The 22,623-nt window shown below is 35.0% G+C and overlaps 1 protein-coding gene across 13 annotated transcripts in view; it reads right to left on the bottom strand.

Moving 5' to 3' along the window:
* Dgkb (diacylglycerol kinase beta) overlaps positions 1-22,623 on the bottom strand; it is a 645,864-nt gene that overhangs the window by 477,108 nt on the left and 146,133 nt on the right. For all 13 annotated transcript variants that reach the window (XM_063238955.1, XM_063238993.1, XM_063238976.1 and 10 more), the window contains exon 3: positions 1,062-1,138. In XM_063238955.1, coding sequence (XP_063095025.1) covers positions 1,062-1,138 — 77 coding nt within the window. The remainder of the gene's footprint in view (positions 1-1,061; positions 1,139-22,623) is intronic.

Consider the following 22,623-nt stretch of genomic DNA (forward strand, 5'->3'; position numbering starts at 1 on the left):
CCTATGAGAAATAGAAGGAAATTTTAAAACTATATGAATGAAATGAGATTTGAATTTATAGATTAGACTGACTGAAATAGCTACAGTTAAGTTCTGTATATTCCCCCAAATATACAGATAACTAAGAACTGCAATCTTATAAATTTGTAAAAAAATAAAAAATCCAAAATAATAACCAAAAGACATCACTACTTTGTCTGTACAAAAAACTATCTACATGATACATTTAGAAAAATTTGTCTTTTGTAGAGATTGGTTTATTTTTATTTCCTTAAAATTGAAACATCCCCTGAACATGACACCAAATAGCCATAATGATCAGACATTAAAAATATATTATCTCTCTAATGTGTAATATCATTCTAATAGCTAATATTAAATAGAAGATTATTTTTAAAAAGATCTAACAAAAGAAAGGCACATATTTGGATATGACAGCCTAAAGAAGTTGAAACACATAAGGAGTCATTACATAAATTTAAAAATTCAAGTGCTTGCTAGTAAAAGGTTAAAAAAAAGTTGGGGGTTGAAATTACTCTTCTTTGACATAGACTAGTTTCTGAAAATGATAGAACAATTATAACTATCACAAAAGCTTGCTTCGTGAAAGGAAATAATTGCACAAAAGGATTAACTCTCATCTCCCACACTAACGACCCTTTTGGGTTAAATTTATAAGTCATAGAGCATAGATATTCTCAATCTATTTTACATAACTTGTTTTCTGACTTCTAGAATAAGAATCTCAACTGTATTACAATGACACTATAGAAGTGTTACTCCTTTAGCTATTTTGGATGAAAAATGCACTATATTAAGTAAACCTTTCAGAATTGATATTTGTTATAAAATTTATTTTCTTTGTGTAGATGGCAAATGGCTTATGGTATGTGAGAGATATACATGTAGATGTATATACATATGTACATATACATATATGTATATGTGTATATATGTATATGTATATATAAATATACATATACATATTTTGCAGATCTCATGAAAAAATTACCCCTTCCAGCATACAGTTTACATTGATATAAAGAAGAAAGAAATTTTACCCCTTCAGGATTATACTTTGCAAGCACGCCATTACCATGGAATTCTTCAAGAACATCCTTTAATTTCTTTGTAGAATCTATGAAAAAAAAAAAAGAAAACACAAATTATTTATTCGTGCTTAATTTGTATATATGTATTAAATCAGAAATAAATATGCAGAATGTAAATAATCACCAAGAGAAACTAGACTTAAAAATCAATAAGATGCCTATTAACATTATTTAATTGGAAAATACAGGAGTAAAGAAACAAAAGAAATATGAAAACTATTTTATGCTCAAGCTTGTTGCTAAAATATAGGTGTAGAGTCTATTACAGAAAAGTGAGCCTATACATGAATAAGCAGCATGTTTTCTTCATTTATTTTGAAGCTATAACATTTAAATGAACAAATTTGTCAAAAATAAAAAGAATGTAATCATTATCATACCTTATAGTTTATATTATTCATCTATAACGGCATTAACTACAAGTGTTGAGGCCTTTCATCATATCACATGGGCATAAGTGATACTTTATTACTATTTAAAAATTGGACAAGCTAACATAAAGATTATTAGAATAAAAATAATACATACACATATATTGGAATAAACATGTGCATGGTCTGCTAAAATAATATTCTTATAGGAATATAATTCTTCATCAAGCAGACTCAGATCTGTGATATCCTCAAGACAGAAATGATAGCCCACAAAGAGAATATTTCATGCATCTATTAGTCAGGTTTAACTCACACTGAACGAGCAACATTAAAATTTAAATGTGCAAAATACATAGATTTTTAGTTTTTCTTTCTGGTTGAGAATGTGAGTACTTGTGTCATAGCCATGAATATAGTATTTTCTGAATTTTATCAAGGCTTCAATGATATCTGAACTATCATAAAGGATTTCTCAGCTTCAAAAATCTAATTTTAAATAAGCTTAAAACGTCTTATAGTTTTTTAAACTTTCCTTCCAACATATTGTGAATTTTGTAGGTTTATGTCTGTGTGAGACAATATTCCTTCATTTGAGATAAAATTCATATAGCATAAAACTCTTGTTTATCAATGTATGTGTAGACTTCAGTAATTTTCAGTATATCTCAGTGTTGTACCATCACACCAGCCACTTTCCTATCACTGGGATAACATGTCCAGCATCCGCGTCTTAAAGGAACTGAGGTTTCCTTTGGCTCACAGTGTTGGAGGTTTCAGCCCATTCATAATGAACAGAATCTCAGACAAAAACAGCACAGTGGAGTGATATGGTGTAAAAGCAAGGCAACGGAAAGTTTCTAATCTCATCGGAGCCAGGAAACCAAAAGAGAAGAAAGGAACCAAGGACAGCAATGTATCTAACCAGGCACAGTCTCCTATGTGCATTGCCAGCAGTGAAATCACCCATAAATTAATTCTTCAATTAATATACTATAACTAACACCCAGCCACCTTCCAGAATCCATACCTTGAACACATTTTTGGGATATATTTTAGATCTAAATAACAAGAGCAATTACCACTGATATCTAATTCCATAATATTTTTTTTTACTCTGAAAAGAAAAATCTATGCTCATTAAAAACTCACTTCCCATGTTCATTTTTAAAAATTTTGGTGATATATATATATATATATATATATAAAATCGTATTCACATAAGGAATTTAAAGCTGTACATGATTTTTCTTAATTCTTTGTTATCTCCTATTCCACTCCCCTCTCTTCAAATCCTCTTCCCCTCCTAAAACAGAGCTATTGTTTTTGTTTTATTCTTCTTTTCTCAGGTTTTACTTTTCCTTTCCTTCCTTTTCCTCTCCCCTCTCCTTAGTACCCCTTTGCATTTGAACATTTTCTTCCTAAGTCAAAATAAGCATCTGTTGGTACTTATTTAAATATTCAGTTTTCACACCAGAGAAACAATGCTATACTTACACATGTGTTTGATTTATTTCACTTAAGAGTATGGTCTTAGGATGAATACATTTACCTAGATATGTCTCAATTTTAGCCTTCTTTACAGCTGAGAAGTACTATATCATGTAAAAAACACATCTTTTTATATTCATCAGTTGATGGGCATTTGGGCTCTTACCAATATTTAGCTATTATAAACTGTGCTGCTATAACATAAGTAAGCATATATCACTGTGGTATGAACCTTTTAATTATATCAGGAAGATACCATGAAGGAGAATAACCAGGTCAAAAGAAATCCTCATTTTTTGAGAAGTCCTCATTTTTTGAGAAGTCTCCACATTGATTTCTACAGTGATTGCAGAAATCTACACAGCTACCAAAAGTGGAAAAGATTTCCTTTTCCCCCACTTTCCCACCAGCATTTGATGTTGTTTGGTTTCTTGAGAGTAACTATTCTTTCTTGAATGAGATAGAACCTCAGCACTTTCTAAATTTGCATCTCTCTAATGACTAGTGATGCTGAATATTTTTCCACATATTTATGTGTCATTTGTATGTGTATTCATCTCAGATGCCCATTTTTGGATTGGGTCTTTCAATTTGGGGAGCCTCAGGCCTCACAAGGAGGTGATCCTTACTTGGAAACCAGTGACATGCACAGGCTGCTGCCAGAGTGGGGACAGCCAGACCCAAGCCTCTCTCTGTGAGTCAGCACCACTCTCAGACTGTAGAGGGAGAAAACCAGGCCTCACCAGGAGGTAGTCCTTGTCTGGAAACCATGTCATTTTCATTGTTTTCTTGGGTTGAGTTTTATTCTCTTTTGGTTTGTTTAATTATGCTAAATCTGATGGCATGAGCAGTTATTTAAAAGATAGCAAGACATTCTATGATAGCCATTTTTGATTTATTATTAGCTTGTTTTGAAGTCTTTTATTGCATTCATTGTTTCTGCTCTATTCTATTCTTTTTGAAATTTACTACATCCAAAGATATCTCCAGCTATTCAGAAAACAACAAAAGGTATTATGATAAATATTGCTAATTTCATAAAGTTTTGAAGTCCTATATCACTTACTGTAGTTTATGTTGAGTGGTTCTGTTCTGTTTTCTTTGGATTTTATCCTCTTTAAAATAAAGAAATTAATTAATTAATTAATTAATTTTGGGAGTCTGATTTTTTTCAGTTCTTTATACATTTTGGATATTACTCCTTTGAGGAACAACTGGTGAAATTATTTTCCACTCTGTTGATTTTCTCTCCATTCCATTGGGGATTTCATTTGTTGTGCAAAAGCATTTTAATGAGTTCCCAGTTATCTTTGTGATATTTCTTGTAAGAGAGTTACTTTGTTCATAAAATGTTTGCCTTCACCAATGTCTTCAAGAATTCTACCTATTTTATCTGCCAGCAGACTTAGTGTTTCTGATTTGATATTTAGATCTTTGATCCATTTCAATTTTAGTTTAGTGTCTGGTAAAGGATAAACAAAACAGTAAAACGGTACAAGTAATACAGAATTTCAAAAAATAAACAGTAAGAAATGACTAGTTAATAGATTACATATTGTCATCTTAGAAATAGTTGATCAAGATACAAAACTAAGCTTACAAGGTGGACATTCAAGCAGTGAGACTGCAAACAGTTGTGTTCAATGATCCAACAAAAACTTAGTAATATAGTAACATGGTCATCTATCTTACACACCTAAACACACTTGCAGTTGTGTCCTTTAAAGCACTTTATTTTCCTTTTTTTACAGTAACATTCACACATTTTGGGTTTTATTACTCCCACAGTTCTTAATACTTTTTTTTTTTTTTTGCAAGAGAATAAAACCAAATGTGACAAAACAAAGCAGTCAGTCAAAACAAAGGACGGACATAGTACATGATGTAAAAACAGAATACAAGAAATCAACAATGGTTGCCATAATGCCTCTTGCTACCTTAAAAAGAATTGCCTATATCATCAGGTATAATAAAATTGTACATAACAGTACAGAACAAAACCAATAAAACCTAAACATTGGAGACATTACTGAACTTCAAAAGAAAATAATAGTCAAACCAGAATGGGCATCATAGTGAATCTTATTGCCTTCAAAGTAGTTGCCAATACCCTCAAAATTGATAATATCAAACAGAACCGAATAGAGTAAAATCAGTCAAAACAAGATGGTGAGGGCAATACAGGGCTTCAAATCGAATTAATAGGAAATCAAAAAAAGTTACTATAATATATCCTGCTAATTTTCTAAAAAAATTTTCCCTTGATTAAAAAAATAATAAAAAAATTAAAAAGTGGGGGGGGGGGAGATTGAGATAAAAGAGGACATAACAGCCTAACAGTACAGGTCAGAACAGATCTATTTAAGCAACATAGTGTTCTACCACAAGATAACCCGACTTAATAGTAGTTACCATAGTGCCTCTTTACTTGAAATATTTGAGTATAACTTTGTGTACTATAGCATCAAACATATCAAGATAGTGTGAAACCATTCAAGAGGATGAAAGTATTACAAGGTATTTAGAACCAGCTAACAGAAGTTGAACAATGGTCTCTATGTTATCTCTTTGCCTATAAAAATTTTTGTTTATACTATCACATATAATAAAATCCAGTAAGATACAACATGATAAAACCAATGAAGACAGAAGAACAACAGTTTGATACGACTTCAAAACAAGATGATAAATCAGCACTGTCGTTCTTCCAGTGAGCCTGCTTGGCCCCTTTATCAAAGATAAGGTGGTTGAGTGTGTTTGTAGTTGTGGTTGTATCTTCTAATCTATTTCATTGACCTCCAGCTCTGTTTTGATTCCAGTACCAGTTTGATTTTACTACAGTTGCTTTGTAGTATTTCCAGTTTTAATCTGTGACATGTGAACAGCCAGTTTTCCCAACACCGTTCATTAAAGATGTTATCTTTCTTCCAGTAAAGTGTTTAACCTCTTTGTTAAAGAAAAGGTAGCTGAGTGTGTTCAGAGGTGCTTCTGCATTTTCTAAACGGTTCCACTGATCCTCATAGCTTTTCCCCCTATCATTATGATGTTTTCTATCAGAGTAACTTTGTAGTATAATTTGTAGTTAGAGATTGTGATGTACCCTGTCTTGCCTTTCTTGCTAAAAATTTCTTTTGGTATCCTAGGTCTCTTCTGGTTCTCAATGAATTTTAGAATTGTTTTCTTGAATCATATGAGGAATGTTAGTGCTATTTTGATTGGGTTTGCCTTAAATCTAACAATTTAGGGAGTATGGCCATTTTTACTGTGTTGATTCTTTCTGGCCATGAACAATGGATATCTTTCCATTGTCTAATTTCCTCTTCAATCTCTTTTTTTCAGAATGCTATAGATCTTGATGTAACAATATTTTGCATATTTTATTAGGTTGATTAATTATTTTAGTTTCTTTCCTTGATACTATTGTGCAAGGTATGGTTTCTCTAGTTTCTTTCTCAATAAATGTGTTATTTGTGTATAGTAATGCTATTACTTCTTAAACAATGACTTTGTATCCAGTAGTGTAAATGTCCGTGGTTATTAAATTTAGAAAACGTTTTTGTGGAGTTTTTGGGTTCTTCTACATAAACTATCTTGTCATCTGAGAATAATAATAATTTAATTTCTTCCTTTCCTATCCTTATTTCCTTTTTTATTTTTTTTTCTTTTGTCCAATTGTTCTCACTTACATTTCTAGTACTATATTGAGTAGGAATGATGATAGTAGACATCCTTTTCTTGTTCCTGACCTTATTTTATTTATTTTTGTTATTGTTTTTGACCATTAAGTATAAGTTTGGCAGTTGGTTTATCACATATGGCTTTCATCAGATTGAGATAAAGATGATTTCAATTCTCTGTAAGGTTAACTTTTCATCATGAGTATGTGTTGGATTTGTCAAATGTTTCTCTTGCATCTCCTGAGATGATCATGTGATTTTTGTCCTTAGTTCTGTTGATGTGCTGTATTACACTCACTGTTTTATTGGTGTTCATCTCTGGCATGAGTCCTGCTTAGTCATGATGCATAATCTTCTTGATATTTGCGCCATTCTATTTGCCAGTACTCTGTTGCTGGCTTTTATATCTACATTAACTAGAGATACTGGCCTGTAATTGTCTTTTTTGGCTGGATCTTTTTCTGGTTTTGGTATTGGGGTAACACTTGCTTTGAAGAATGACTCTGGGTATAGTGTTTCTCTTTGAGTTTCACTAAAGAGTTTGAAGAGTAGTGGCAGTAGAACTTCTCCAAATTCCTTACATTTAGCAGTGAATTCTTCATGACATGGGCATTTCTTCGTTAGTTTTTTTTTTTTTTTTAACATCTTTAATTTCATTGACTGATATTGCATTATTTCAAATTTCTATTATTGGTTCAGCTATAGTAATTCATATGTATCTAGAAATCTGTGCATTTTTACTGTGCTTTCCATCTTTTCAGAATACAGGTTATCAAAGTAAGTATGGATGATGTGAGTTTCTGCAGGTTTAGTTGTGATTTCACCTTTTTCATTCTTAGTTACATAGATCTTGGTCTTTCTTTTCGATTAGTTTTGATAAAGGTCTATCAATTTTATCTTTCAAAGTACACAATCTTCAGTTCACTGATCTTTGTATTGTTTTGTCTCCATTGCATTAATTTTTGCTCTGATATGAATAATGTCCTCCCTCATAAGAGCTTTTTGCTTGACTTGTCCTTTTTTTCCTAGAAGCTTGAGTTAATATTTATTTGCTCTCACTCTGTTTTCCTGGTTTGAGAGATCACCGCTATAAATTTCCCTCTTAGGACTGCTTTCATTACTTTCTATAAGTTCCAGAATGTTGTATTGGAATTATCGTTCAGTTCGAAACTGTCCAATTTACTCTTTTAATTTCATCTATGACTCATTGACTGTTTAGGAAGGTATTATTTAATTTCCATGTTTTAGTAGTATTTGTGGTTTCTTTTGTCTTTGATTTCCAATTTCATTTCATATGATCTGATAATATACAAAAAATAATTTTAGTTTCTTTGCATTTACTTAAGCATTTTCCATGAGCTAGTATGTGGTCTATGTTGGAGAATGTCCCACACAAAGAAGTACCCTAGTTCTCCATTAACTTTGAAAGATAGTTTTCTGGGTTTTGTTAATCCACGTTGGAAGTTATATTCATTTTAGGGCTTGAAATATTTCAGGGTTTGTGTTGAGGAGTCTGTTGTGATTCTGATGGGTTCTCCTGACGGAGACCACTACAAACCAGTTCTGAGCAGGATTTAAAATTAATCAGTTGGCTTTCTATGTTTATTTGTGAATCTGTGCAAGGACTAACCCTTCTGGAGATTGGTAGCAGTGGATTCATAGTAAGTGAACCTCTATCCGTCACTGGTCCCAGCAGACACCTGTAGTGGCTTGTGATGCCATGACACCTATATGGGCAAGACAAGAGCCAGCTGAGGACACCTTGCACTGACTTCGATTTTCATGATAGAGACTTCACTGTAGCTATTTCACTTCTGCGTAACTTTCAACATAGAAGTAAGAGGGTTCTCTTAACTGCCAAAATTTACCACGTGGAGAAGTCTTTGAACTTACTCCTAAGATCCTGCTGAATTCTTTGCCTCAATATCCTCTTTTTGCATGAAAACTACATAAAGATGGGCTACTCTGACTTTGTCTCAATGCACAGGGCCTCTCAAATTCCACCGCAGGATTCTGACCCTCTTGGAACTCTAAAATCATTCCACTTGTCTCTTTTGTTTAAGCCACTGGTCATCCACTCATTTAGGAGGTTGATGGCCTAATCAGTTCATGATTCTTTCCTTTACAGTTGATTTGTTTCTTTACCCCAAAAGCTTTTAATATTCTTCTTTTGTGATGAATTTCAGGAATCTTGATTATTATAAACCTTGGAAGATTTTTTTTTTCATAGCTAAGGAAGTTTTAGATCACTCATGTATTTGTATGTTAAATTCGTTTTCCATTTTTAGGAAATTTTCTGCCATTACATCTGTGAACAGATTTCTTTTTTGTTAACACCGTCTTCTGCTTTCTCATTGACTCTGATAAATCTTAAATTGCTTTTCTTTGCATTATCTTGAAGGTCAGATTGATTTTTCACTGTTCTTTGCTATTTAAAGGAATATTTTTTTTCCTAAGTACTAATAACAATCCTGTCTTCTAGATGTCATATTACGTCCTCACCCTGATTCATTCAGTTGTGCACATTTTCATTGAGCTTTTTATCTCCTGGACATCTGCTTGAATCTGTTTCATGGAATCCATTTATTTCCTATGTTGGGCATTACTGACTTTCACTATTTTCCTAAGTTTCTCTGTTTTCGTTTTTAAATCTGTATCTGATCAAGATTCTCTGATGAAGTCCTTCATTTTGATAATCATCTTTATTTAACCTGACTAAGATTAATTATTTCTGTTCTGATTTTCCCTGTAATCACATGAATTTTTCTTGCTTTCTTTTTTTTTTTTTTTGTATATTTTTGTACTTCCGTTTATACAATTTCAGAAAATTCAGGTGGGAAATATTTGATTTCATTTATCTCATTTTCCCTCTGGATAGGTTGGAGGACTGAGGTTGCAGTTTGCTTCTACACCTTACAATTTGCTGTGTTATTTTTACTTTAACTTTGTGTGTGTGCACATGGTGTTTATAAATTGCTTATGGTAGGCAGCTTTATTGCCAGTATCCAGGCTTCCAAAGGACATGTGTATTCTTCAGGTATCTCTTTAGATATAATTTTCTCTTGGCCTTTGTGTCTGTCCCAAGGTCTTGCCTTTCCAAGTTACTAGGGGTGAGAAGTTTTTATCTATTTGGTTGAGTACCTTTGGTGCAGGACTATGGTGATGATTAGACTGTAACCCAGACAATCACAGTGTGGTCATACAAGGGACAACAACTGAGTCCAACAGGAATGGCTCCCTAAAAGCAGTATTAAAAGTAGCAATAATGACAGCCTCAAGCACAGCCTAGAAACTGACGCACTGCTGTAACTATTAATTTGGTATCTGTAAACACTGGAGCAAGATCTATAGTTATACAACAAAATCCAACAAAAATAAGAAACATTTATGCTATAAGTTTCCACTTAGTAGTATGATTTCACTCTGTGAGCATGAAATTTAGGACAGAAAGGGGAAATTTTAGAGAGATAAATGAAGAGACATATAGCAAAAGAAAGCCTGAAGGACAAAAGATGATCATCCAAGATTTGGGAAACTGGAGACGAGGATAGGAAAAAAAGAGTGAATGAGAAAGCAAAAAAGAATCCTGAAGCAAATCAGAAAGGCCAGAGACAATATCCTCTCATATGAAAACATCAGAATGTCACTGAAGACAATTGAGGAGAGAGGGACAAAAAATGAACAAAATAAAAAAAATAAAAGTAAAAACCTAAGCAACCAAAAAAAGACGTAAAAAGGAAAACAAAATGAACAAATAATAAGAAGAAGAAAATGGAGGAGGAGGATGAAGAGAGAATAAGAACAAGAAGAGGAAGTAGAAGAAGGAGAAAAACAACAACAACAAAGACATTAAAATTCCTCTGGTGGTCTCAGTTCTACGGTAGTGTCCAGTCAGAGTCCAAGCCTCTGCTAAGAACCTCTCCAAGTCTGCAGTAGGATTAGTGCTGGATGCTGGGCTGATCTTGGCCTCCAGAAAGTTGATATCTGAAGACTGTGGCCCCAACTTTCTGTGTGTCCCTTGGCAGCCTAACAGTGCCTTCTCCTCACTCTGTTTGTTTCCCCTTCACTCTCCTGGTTGCCATGGAGCTTTCAGATAGTGACAGACTTGAGGCTGCTCTCAGTCCCAGGCTCTGTCAGCCTTTCACAGCCCTTGTACCACCTCTTCTGTTTCATTCCTCTCACGCCATTGGCCATTGATACAGGGCCCAGGAATGAAGTCAGCCAATGCACGCCCTCTGCTCTCTCCACTCTTGGGAGCAAGGTGCAGTGGTACAGAGTTGTCACTCTTTGCCCACTCGTTTCAGACTACGTAAATCCCAAGTTGCCCTCTCTCAGTCTACTGGGAACATGGTGGGAGGGCTGGTGCTGTTTCACTCACTACTTTCACAGCTGCCACTGTGGTCCCTCATGTTGTCATCACTAGAAGTCCCAGTTAGCCACTCTGGCACCCAAAAACAATGACAAACAGTAGCCCTTTGGAAAGAGAACAGCTTCTGGGTCACTTGGTGTGCCAGGAAAATTTGCAACTGGGTTGCAACATCTTTCTAGAGAAAGGTAAGAAGACTCAAGGCACTTATATTTCATGTTTACCCTGAGTGGCTCAAATTTGCCACACCATTGCTGTCCATCAGTTTTCTGGGAACTTTCAAGAATGGAGGTCTCTGTGCTGCACAGAAGTGGAGCTCCCACAGGAAGCCCTATGGACTGCTTCACTGTTTAATAAAACCCCATGCCTATGTGATGTTTGATCTACAAGTCTGTTATTTGAGATTGATTTTTGCATCAGGGTACATGCCCTACCCTTTCTTCTAATTACCTGTGTTTTCATATTTTTTCCCAAGTAATTTAAACATGGCTTCTCCATGTGGTCATGTTGAATCTGGTTCCCATTTTCATTTTTCTCTAGTCTTAAACTTCCAATAGTTACCTTCAGAGTCTCCAAATTTGTGTATTCTGGACATTTCAAATGAATAGAATTGCATAATATGCTATGTTTGAGTCTGGCTTCCTTTAATGTTTTCAAGTCATAAACGTGGTGGTGTGCATTAGTACTTCATTCTTTTTTGCAAATAAATAATACTCTATTATATTAAATGTTAGTTCGATTACCAACTGTACATTTAATTTATTTCTAGATCCAGACTGATATGACAAATGCTGTTAGAATGCTGTTGGGAATATGCATAACTTTATTTCAATATTCTTGGCCATATTACCTATGAATAGAATTGCCAAGTATACAGTAAGTAAGTGTTTAACCTTTTTATAATTCACTGATAAATGCAATTTGATTCTGGCTCTACTATTAGATACTGTAATCGGTAACAAGTCAGGTTTACAATTTTTCCACTCTCTAACACTTGTTACACTCTAATCTGTTTATCATAATCATTGGTGCTTATGCATTTTTGTATTTAAACAATTATTTGCTAATGACTAATGATGTTGAGCATCATTTTAGGTGATTCCTGGACATTTGTAATAATAATTTCTGTTCAAGACTTTTCACTATTTTTGACTGAGTTAATTATCTTTTTTTTTTTTTTTTTTTTTTTTTTTGTTACCAGAGATTGAACTCAGGCAAACCTCATATTTGCCAAGCAGGCACTTATGCCGCTGAACTAAATCCCCAGCCCCACCCCAATTGTCTTTTCTCTCTAGGGTGTGTGTGGATTTGCTCAAATCCTGTTTTGTTATGTATACATTCCCTTTTTGTAATAGACTTTGCTAACACTGTCCATCTGTGATCAGAGTAATTTATCAATATGCCCCTTATTAACTATAGGTTATACCAGAACAAAAAAATAAATATTTTCCATTCTATCATCATCTGAAAGTTTATTAGAAATTTCATTTATTCAAATTGCAATACATTTGGGGATGAAGCCCAAAGTGTACCTGAGTGGTTGATAGAATATTTATTTAGCATACAAAAAACTCTGCTTTTGGTCTCCAGCACCATCACTTAAAAATAGGATTAATCAGAACTACGTTGGAATCATATTATTCTTCAGCATGTATTTTGTCAGAAACTTCCATTACTACAGCAATCAGCTTGTACATTAAAAGATAGGTGAAACTGACGTTTTCTTCTCAAATTCTTCTTTGTTGATGTAAGGCAGTGTTCTAAATTATTATAATATCTTTCACTACTCTGTAGTTATTGGCACAGATGTACACCTTTCTTTGCACACCCACACATACATAAGCGCTTACTGAGGCACACTTTCTGGAATATCATCTCCAAGCAGACTGTGTTTACTTAACTGTACTTTAGTCCCAAGATGAAGTGAAAGGAGAGAAAAATTAGTTTATTATACTTAAGTCTCCCATGCAACTTTAGACACTATTTCCATTTCAAGTTTTATAATTATAAAATACATGATCAGTAATAATTTTCAATGCCCTAGAGAGGGCAATAGCTCTGAAATATATTCATGTCATATTTTACTGGTTGATCTGTCATACTTTCTATTGGGTTATTGTAAGTACAGAGAACATGAGATAAATTAGGAGCCAAAATCTTGACATATATGATGGCTTTTCCTGTGAATTGGTGCTCAATTATCACCATTGTCTGGGCAAATTGGAAGAAAAAAAAAAACTGATTGATATTCAGATGACCAGCCATCACTTCAACTTGTTCCTATTCTACTTGTCAAGTTCCAGTTTCAACATCTTGACATGACATTGACCTATGATCTAATCTCCAATTGAAAGTCTAGGTTGGAAACTTGAGCATTGTTTTGTTCTTCTATTTTTATATGCATAATCTCCCTTGAGTCCAATCTCTACAAGGCTGGTCTAAACTTGTATATCCAATGTGCATGGCTGGGGTTTGGGGATATGAGAAATAGATATCCATGACCAAGATAATGGAAAGTATAACACAGACATCAGTAACCATTTGACAGAATCTTTCATGTTAACTGTCTACATATAAATTTAGATTTTCAGTTGTACTAGATTATGAAATACCTACTACTATGTTTTACCTACTTTCTTGGGAGAACACTCTTGTATATTACTTGCCTTTCTGAATATCTTCCTACAGTCTATCACCTCAGGCACTCTTTAACTTTTTGATTATCTCACCTCTGGATCATGTTCTGAGCCCAGCAACCTTGGGGCAATAGACAGGGGACATGATTCCCTTTAGTACAAGACAGACACTAAGGAAGAGATACCTGGGTGAAAAAGTTATGGGTAAGACCTGGTGTTAGTCAGACTGTAGCTAATGTCAGAGCTCCAACTAAAGGAAGAGCACAGTGACAGATTCTGGGCTCAGCAAGGCTGAGAAATCCAGGCAGACAGCCAAGAAGGCAGGCAGCTGTGAGCAAAGAGTCCAATTCACAATTAATACAGATCTGTAATGAGATAAAGGCCATATGACCAGGGCAATTGGCAAGTAAAGTGCTAGGCATCCAGGTGCTGGGAAGGCAGGTTCAAACTGCTGTCTAATCCATGGAATAAGGGACCAAGACAAATGCATAGCCCAAAAGATTGAGTCTTCTAGAAAGCAAAGAAAGGTCATAACTTAGGGAAGTTCCAAGATGCAAGAGCACAGATAGCCACAGTAGAAACAGCTGGGCATGGTGCTGCATGCCTCTGATTCCAGCACTCCGTAAGGCTGACTCAGGAGGGTTAGGGGACTGAAAATTGAAATTAAACTGAGAAACCCACATGCTTAGTGAAACTCTGTCTCAACATTTAGGGGAAAAAAAACAAGCAAGCATAGGTGGGGATGTAACTTGTTGTGAAGACCTCAATTCATTCCCTAGTATGTCAAAAACCACAGAAAATTGAAACACCACAGGATGGAACAGTGCACTTATTTTGAGATTTCTTTTCTATCACAATTATACAATGACTTAAAAACTGGGGGAGTAGCAATTGTAAGAGCAGGGGTTACTTCAGTCAGCAAGCGCCCTTATTACGTGCTAGGACCAACAAAGAGAAAATGTACGTGGATACTGCTGGAGTGGATTCTCTCTCATAGCTTTCCTCCTGAGCACCTGCTGCGGGGCTTGAGTAGCTCCATTTCCTGTGAAGTACCCTCTCCCCACGAATCCTGTCATTTTGCTTGAGTCATACAATAAACAATGGCATAAGAGTTCAACTAGCTATTTTTGAGGAACAAACATTCAATTATTATTTCCTTTTAATGTGTTCTAAATTTTACAGCATTTTCAAGGACTATTAAATTCTTTTCAGATTACTGTGGAAAAAAAAATAAACAAGTAAGTGCATTTGGCAGCATTTAGCAAACAGCTAATGGATCCTAAAGGGTGCTACATGAAAAATGAACCATTTTTAGTTTATCTCACATCTCTTTAGGCATCTGTTACATCCGGAATGAGCCTCTTTTATAATTTCACTGCCTCTTTTCTTCTTTAGCCCAAAAATGAAAAAAAAAAAAAATTAAAAAGCACTCAGCAAGCATTTATCAGATTAATCTCAGTGGAACTGTGGAGTAAATGAGAAACATAAAACCAGATAGATTTGGATTTGTAGGTTGGCTCCAGAATTCTTGGCTAAAAGTGTTTGGCACATTTCTGATCTGTCTATGGCTCAGGTTTTTAACACTTAAAATCTGGATAATCGTATGGACTTTGCATTCCTGAGCACAGCAGATTGACCAGTATCTTAAATTCTCTCCTTTGTCTCAGCCTAACCATGGTTTCCAACATGGCTTCCACTAACCTTCAGCAGTTTCTTATTGCTTTAATATTTAAAGACAAGCTTGTCTCTTGGCATCATAAGTGATTCTAAATATTATCCAAAGTCCTACCAATAACTTTATTGTTTTTGCCCTCCATGTTTACAATTTGATATTCAACCATCCAAATTCCCAAGATGTCTTACAATTCTTCCTCTTTTGCCTTGTTCAAGATGTTCCTTTAGCCCAGGACTTTCCTCAATTTCAAAGGGAGTTCAAATATAATGTTTTGTTGAGTTTACTTGCCTTTATGTCCCCAAAACTTATCAGGACCACCTCAACTACAGGAAGAGGCAACTTAGCTGCCTTGAGGTCCCCATTATATTCTTCTTAGAATGTGTACTGAGTTAGTGTTTTGAGTGCTATTAAAATTATTAGGGATAGCTTGCATGTGCAGTGTTTTCACTTGTCAAGTGTTTCATTATCTCTTTTAAAGCTCACAATAATTTTACCATTGTCTTCATTCAACACATAAAGACACCATTGCTTATTCACAAACATACAGCTAAAATCACAAAGCTAAATGAGTTTACATAAATGATGCTTTTATATAGGACTCAAAATAATTCTGTTTGCTTTTGGAAAAAGAACCAATAGATGCTTCCAGTCTAAGCATGGAACCTCTTTAGGAGTCCATTACCTTCATAACTTACTTCAGTGAAATTTATTATATATATATATATATATATATATATATATATATATATATAGCACATAGAAATATTTCCCCTCTTTATGTCATCTTTAAGAGGTAAATAACACGTCAGTTATACACTCAAGAAAAACCAAAAAGAATAGTGTCAATAATTTTCAAATTAAGGTCTTTTTACATTTTATTCTGTTCAAGATTATGTTTTTTATAATGGATGTATAAGTATCTTCTTCTTGAAAACTTTAAGGTATATGATGATTTTGTGCAATACATGTGTTTCCTGTAGGTTTCTGTTTGTTTGTTTGTTTATTTGTTGTATTTTTTTGCTTTTTGGTACCGGTAATGAAACTCATGACTTTGCACCCGTCAGGCAGGCACTTGTGTCACTGAGCTAAATCTCCAGCCCCTCCTGTAGCTTTTATATAAATGTATCAAAAAAATCAAACTAAAATTGTTTATACTGCACTATTATGGAAAAGCACATAGAAAAGACTATGAAACAAATTTTTAAAATGTTCTGCAAATAACACATTGTCAGTGTATCATGCGGAAAGCTGTTTCTGTTGCTTCCAAAATAAATATATTCAAATGCCAAGGCAAATATTGTTACCACCCAAATTGTAGTCATCGCTTCTATAAATCCATGATATCACCAAGACTACCTAACATCTGAAATGCATTTGCCATTTTTATAAATGGTACATTTTTAACAGACCAACTGTAGGCTCATAATTTATTCCCTTTTTTACCAAAGTGAATTGTGCCAACATTTGCATGTCAGTGAGGTGTGGCTATAATCACAATCATTTCTTCTTTGTGCTTTTGCTGAGATTCATACCTGTGCATGGTAAATATCAATTAACTGTAATCTTGTATTGTTATCTGTGCCGTCAAAATTGTACTGCCTCTTGGGAATTTCCCCCCATATTCTTTATTTCATATAATTTTCAATTTTCTTCAAATTGTTTGCATTTTATCTAGATGCTTTAAACTTCCTTTTTGAACCAACCAGAAGAACATAATATAAACTGTTATGAAGTTATATTTAATGGGCCATTTAAAAAGTTTTGTGAAATTTACTTTTATGAGTAGTGAAATTAACTGCATCCATTACATGTTTTGAAACATTTAATGAAATGCAATTATGGGTTACAATTTTGAATTTGTACACTATTAAAATGTTTTAAACCCACACTATTTCAGAAGATGACAGTTTTATTTTATTTTTTAAAGCGGATGTGGGGTGTGAATACTGAGAAGCCAGATATTCTGGCAACAATCCTTCTTTTCTATTCTCGATGCTATTAATGTTCTGTTTTAGAACAATACAAATTATGTAACTTTCCAATTTCTTTTTTTCTTTTTTTTATGTGAAGCTGGGGATCAAACCCAGAGGTGCACAACCAATAGAATACATTCTTAACTCTGCCATCTGTTGTTTGAGACAGAATCTCTTGTCTCTTAAATTGTTGAGGTTGAACCTAAACTTGTGAACTTCCTGCTTCAGCTTCCAAAATGAAGTAATTACAGGTGTGTGCACCACACCCAACTCCAGATAGTTTCTCAAAACAAAAATGTTCAGCTCTTTGTAAAATATGTGAAAACTAGTATTTCCTTATTCTGATGGTGTTTACATTTTAAAGAATATAAATGACTCCTAAAACTGTTTTAAGAACATAACACTCCAAAATGTTTACCCTAAACCTTAAATTCTGAATGAAAGTAAGGAGAATGTGCCATGTTTATTGTGTGGATTTATGTATCTTTTCATCTTTATTGTAGCTCAAGATGCTTGAAAATTTTAATGTGAGAGGAAAACTACCAGGTGCAAACATAATTAAAGGTAGAATAAGGAGATGGGCTTTTAGACCATGGCTCCTAGATGATCAGCAGAATTGTCTTCTCTTTAGAAGAAACTGTATTTCAAGATACTTCCAGTTACAGTGTTCAGTGATTTTATGGCAATGAATCTCTCTAGAAACACTTACAGGGACTCACAGTTCTATACCTGTAAATATTCTTGTACTACTGTTGCTCTCTTATATTTTAACTTCTCTTCTTTTTACCCCACTTTTTAACACAAAGTTCACATAAAAGAACGTGGAAATGTTTAATCTCACTGCCAAATTTTATAAAGGGGGAGCTGGGTAGGTGATGAGGCACAAATTCCACTTCAGAAAGGCACCTGATTTTCTGGCATGCTATATTTTCCATAGTGTCAGAATTATAGAATATTCACACTAACATAATATTTCAGAAATATATTTAGAATTACACTTATTTCCAGGAAAATCAAATGGATTTGAATCCAGCTAATTTAAACTGACTATGTTAAACTCCAAACTTTACTTATGTTCTGACAATCCTTGTTTATTTCAAAATTTTGGATAATGGGTTGACTGACTGCAAATGACATACTATGTGTAGAGACACTGTCCCTTAGTTTACAGGGACATAAATGTGTTATTTTACTGTCCCTTAGTTTACAGGGACATCAATGTGTTGTGTAAGAAATGGCACCTCGTGAAAACTGCATTTCAACAGTGGAATATTTTCTAAAATAATATCTTTTTAAAAGGTTGCAATTTTCTATTAAATTTTTTCAAAAGCCTGCTCAAATGGCATTCAAGTGTGTGGGTTGTTCTGGGTGAGTGAATTTCTGATGGACCCTAGCTGTGTCTCAGACATTCACTTGATAGGATGCAGGCGAGTCCCACATTGTTTAAACACTCTTGGAGATCTAAAAAAAGAAAGAAATGAAATAAAGGTAATGATTTTTAAAGGCGCTTAGCTGCAGTGCTAGTTGGAGTAGGCTGAGAGATTTACAGTCCAAGCCACATCGCAGGATTTAAAAATCAGGCATGAGCCCTAGAATGAGAGAGGTCACAGCGGTCTAGCAGTGAGTTACAGGATTCCTGTGACCAATGTGTTTCTGCCACAGAGAAAATTCTGTTATGTGGACATTTTTAAAATATCAGCACCATCTCATAAATTCATTTAGTAATGCAACATACATCCAGGGACATAAAAGCTCCCAAAGATAAGCTAGGACTATTTATTAGTTTCCTAAATCTGTTGTAAAATGTTACTACAAATCTAGTAATTTAGGACAATGGATATTTATTCCCTCAGAGGGCTGGAGATCAGAAGTCTGACCTCAAGGAGTCAGCAGGGTTGGTTCTTTTTAGAGGCTCAGGTGGAGAATCCGTCTCTCCCCTCTTTATTTGCTTCTGGCTGCTTCTAGAATTCCTTGGAGATGGTTGGCTATGGCGACAGCTCTCCAAATTCTGCCTCTGCCTTCACATGGACTTTTCCCCTTCTGCACTGTAAAACACTGGTCCTGCTATTCGGAGCTCATCCATTTTAAATCCATGATGACCTTATCTTGAAATATTTCATTGCATTTACAGAGACTATTACCAAATAAAGTCACTTTCACAGTTCCCAGACATTATGACTTATGGACCTTTTTTCTAGAATTACTACTCAGCCCACTAGTCTCTTAGTCACTTATAGTCTATGACACACAATACCCAGTACCCAGAACTTCAAAGAGAAGTTTGTTTTGGATTATGGCCTTTAAAGGATTCAGTTCATAGTTCTCTGACTCCAAGGTAGGAAGAACATGTTGGAAGGTTCTGGAGGAGGAAAAATCCTCATATAATAGAGACCAGGAAACAGAGAAAGGAGGAGCTGGGAAGAGAGATGCACCATTCCGTGTCACATCCTCCAGGGACCTCTCTAACTGGGTCCTACTTCCTGACAGCACACTCACCTGTAAGCCTCACTAGTGGACATATCCAGTGATTAGTATAGCAATCCCATCATCCAATTAGCTTCCCCGCACATCTGAGTGCATGCGAATTTTGGGGCACATTCTACCTTGAAACCATAACAACCAGACACAGTTCTTAGGCAGCAACATTAGAGGTGATTATGCAGCTAAAATCCCTTATTGATGTGTATATCTGATGTGTATATGATTTTTAACAACATATTAGGAAGTTCATTTTAAAAAATATTAAATTAGTTCAGGGTCATTGAGAAACAGTGTAAGACACTGGTAGATGCCTCTCCGAAGACTAGAGTGGAGAAAGAGCAGGAGTAGGCAGGGAGAAATTTGAGACTGTGAAGCAGAACAAGCCCCTGTGAACGGGAGGAGAAGGAAAGAAGCAGAGGGCTGTGCAGCAAGGCCTCGGACTGTGTGTGTCTCAGAACAAGGATCCTCCAAGCTAATGAGGCATTCCCTAGTAAAGATCACCCATTGAGAGAATTCTCTGTTGGGAAAGAAATGCCCTGCCATCATTGTACCTGATCATTGACTGGGAGCATCTGAAGGACAGCATGACCTTATGGTCAGCACTGCTGAAAATCCAGAGCATAATGCATGCCTAAAGAATGAGGAAGTAGTCAAATCTCCTGTGAGACTCATTCTGCCACCAGCCATCAAAATTCTAGGAATTGAAAATTAAGGAAAATTTGACAAGCATGGTTGTGTTCGTATCTCTAGGGAATCCTGAAGCATACGGACATGCTTCTAAAAGAGCTGATTAGAGTATATTTCCCAAGTGATATATTTTTTTTTTTTTTGTCTTTTTTTGAGAAAGGGTCTCACTATGCAGTCCAGGTTGAGCTCACTTTATAGCCCAGGCTGGTCTCGAACTCGCAGTGATCCTCCCACTTCAGCCTCCTGAGTGCTGGAATTGCAGGCATGAGCCACCACACCAGGCTTACCCAAGTGATCTTTATTTGACAAGTGCCATGGTTATTATTGTAAAGGCGAGGCACTGGTAACCTTGAAGGCACGCTGCCCAGTCCTGATGACAAAAGTGTCCTGAGTCAGTGATGACAGCAATGACTGCACTTTGCTAACATTAATAAATAGTCCTGATAGCAAGAAGCTACTCAAATCGATCAGTTGAGCTACAAAAAGGGTCTCCTGCCTGTCAATAAATAAAATATGAAACACCAAATGATTCTCCAGTTGGTGGCTTAACTTTCAAATTTCATACAAACTGAGTGACACAAAACAGGTATCTTTTATTTTGTGGAGTCCCAATTCACTACCTAACCAGTGAAAAATTGGAAAATTTTTATTACAGCATACAATTGCATAAAGGAGTTTGCCAAGCATCACTGATGTTAGAAGACAGTGTATAAATACTTGATGAAACACTCTAACACAAATAGTAGATCATGCAGATAAAAATAATTTGGAAATCAGATGTGTTTATGATATAAGGATGATACGGTCTCCATAGCGCTAGTTATACGGACACAAATACTGGTGGAAACAGATGTGAAATGTGAGTTCTATTTCTTCTATTTTTGCTGTCTGTGGTATCAGCTGATAGTTCACAGCCATTCTTTTCGAGAGACAAAATAACCAAAGGGAGAAAAACATCTATGGGACCCTTGGATTTAGGACTGGGCAAGCTTCCAGCATCTCCGAGCTGTCCATCTTCCCCCTCACCAGCCTCTTCCGATCACAGTTTTCTCTTTTATCACCACTAACTTCAATTGGAAAATCTACAAGTCTTCAACTAATTAAAATAATCTTGTTCCCTTATTTTGTTGGAATCTTTACCCATTATATTTCAACACTTCAAAAAATGAAATTTGTATCGAATACTTACAGACAGCATCATATATTGTACTAATAGGCATTAGTAAGCACTTAAAGTGATAAATAATTAGGCACTAACATTAAGTATTTGGTATTTTAGTTCTGTGTGACACGAAAATTTTTTCTGGGTTTCATATAGATGCTTAATATAAGTTATTACTATTACTTGAGAGATTCTAGATTGGGTTTTTTTGTGGTTAAGAAATACACTTTTCCTATTCAAAATAATGGCATATGGAACCTTAAAGAAAACCAATATTCAACACATTTGGAATAATATATTAGAATGGGATGATGAGACACACATGCAGTACACTTACTGAGTCAGATAGAAGTTACTCTATATGGTCAGTGCACTCAGTCATATTGACTGAAGACTCCCAAGGAAGACAGTGAACAAACAAACAAAAAAAACCAAGAATAGTCACAGAGGACACTGACATTTCACCGAGCACGTTAGCCAGCCTAGTCCCCGTTGTTAGGTGATGTAACTGAAGGGTCTTATGTTCATCTTTACAGTGACAAAAAGGTAAAACAATAAATAACAAGGTGCAGAGAAAGATGCAGTGAAACTATCTCCACCTCGGAAAAAATTCTGAACCAGCGCAGGAGAGAGTCTTTGTAAGGAACGAGAGATGAGGTCACTAAGCACGGTAAATGGGCTATAAATAAAAACAGTCACACTGGATTACATCTGCGTAAATTCTTTGTGGAGCAGCCTGTCATACGTCAGGAAAAAGGCACGTTAATATTGGACAGTTACATTTTTTATGGACTCATATTGTCTCAAGTTTTTTATATAGTCTTACAGCAAAGGGAGAAATTTCCCTAAGCAATAAACTCATTTTTTAAGAGCATGGGCTTATAATTGGACTTGCATTACTACAGTTTGTGACAGTCAGTTATTCTTTTGCTGTTTGGCCTTTATTTCTGGTGTTATCTGACCTCACCTACAGGTTAACAAGTATGTAAGGA

This window comes from Cavia porcellus, unplaced genomic scaffold (genome assembly GCF_034190915.1).
Source record: "Cavia porcellus strain 051 isolate PalLab524CR breed Dunkin Hartley unplaced genomic scaffold, mCavPor4.1 scaffold_2, whole genome shotgun sequence".
Taxonomy (NCBI): domain Eukaryota; kingdom Metazoa; phylum Chordata; class Mammalia; order Rodentia; family Caviidae; genus Cavia; species Cavia porcellus.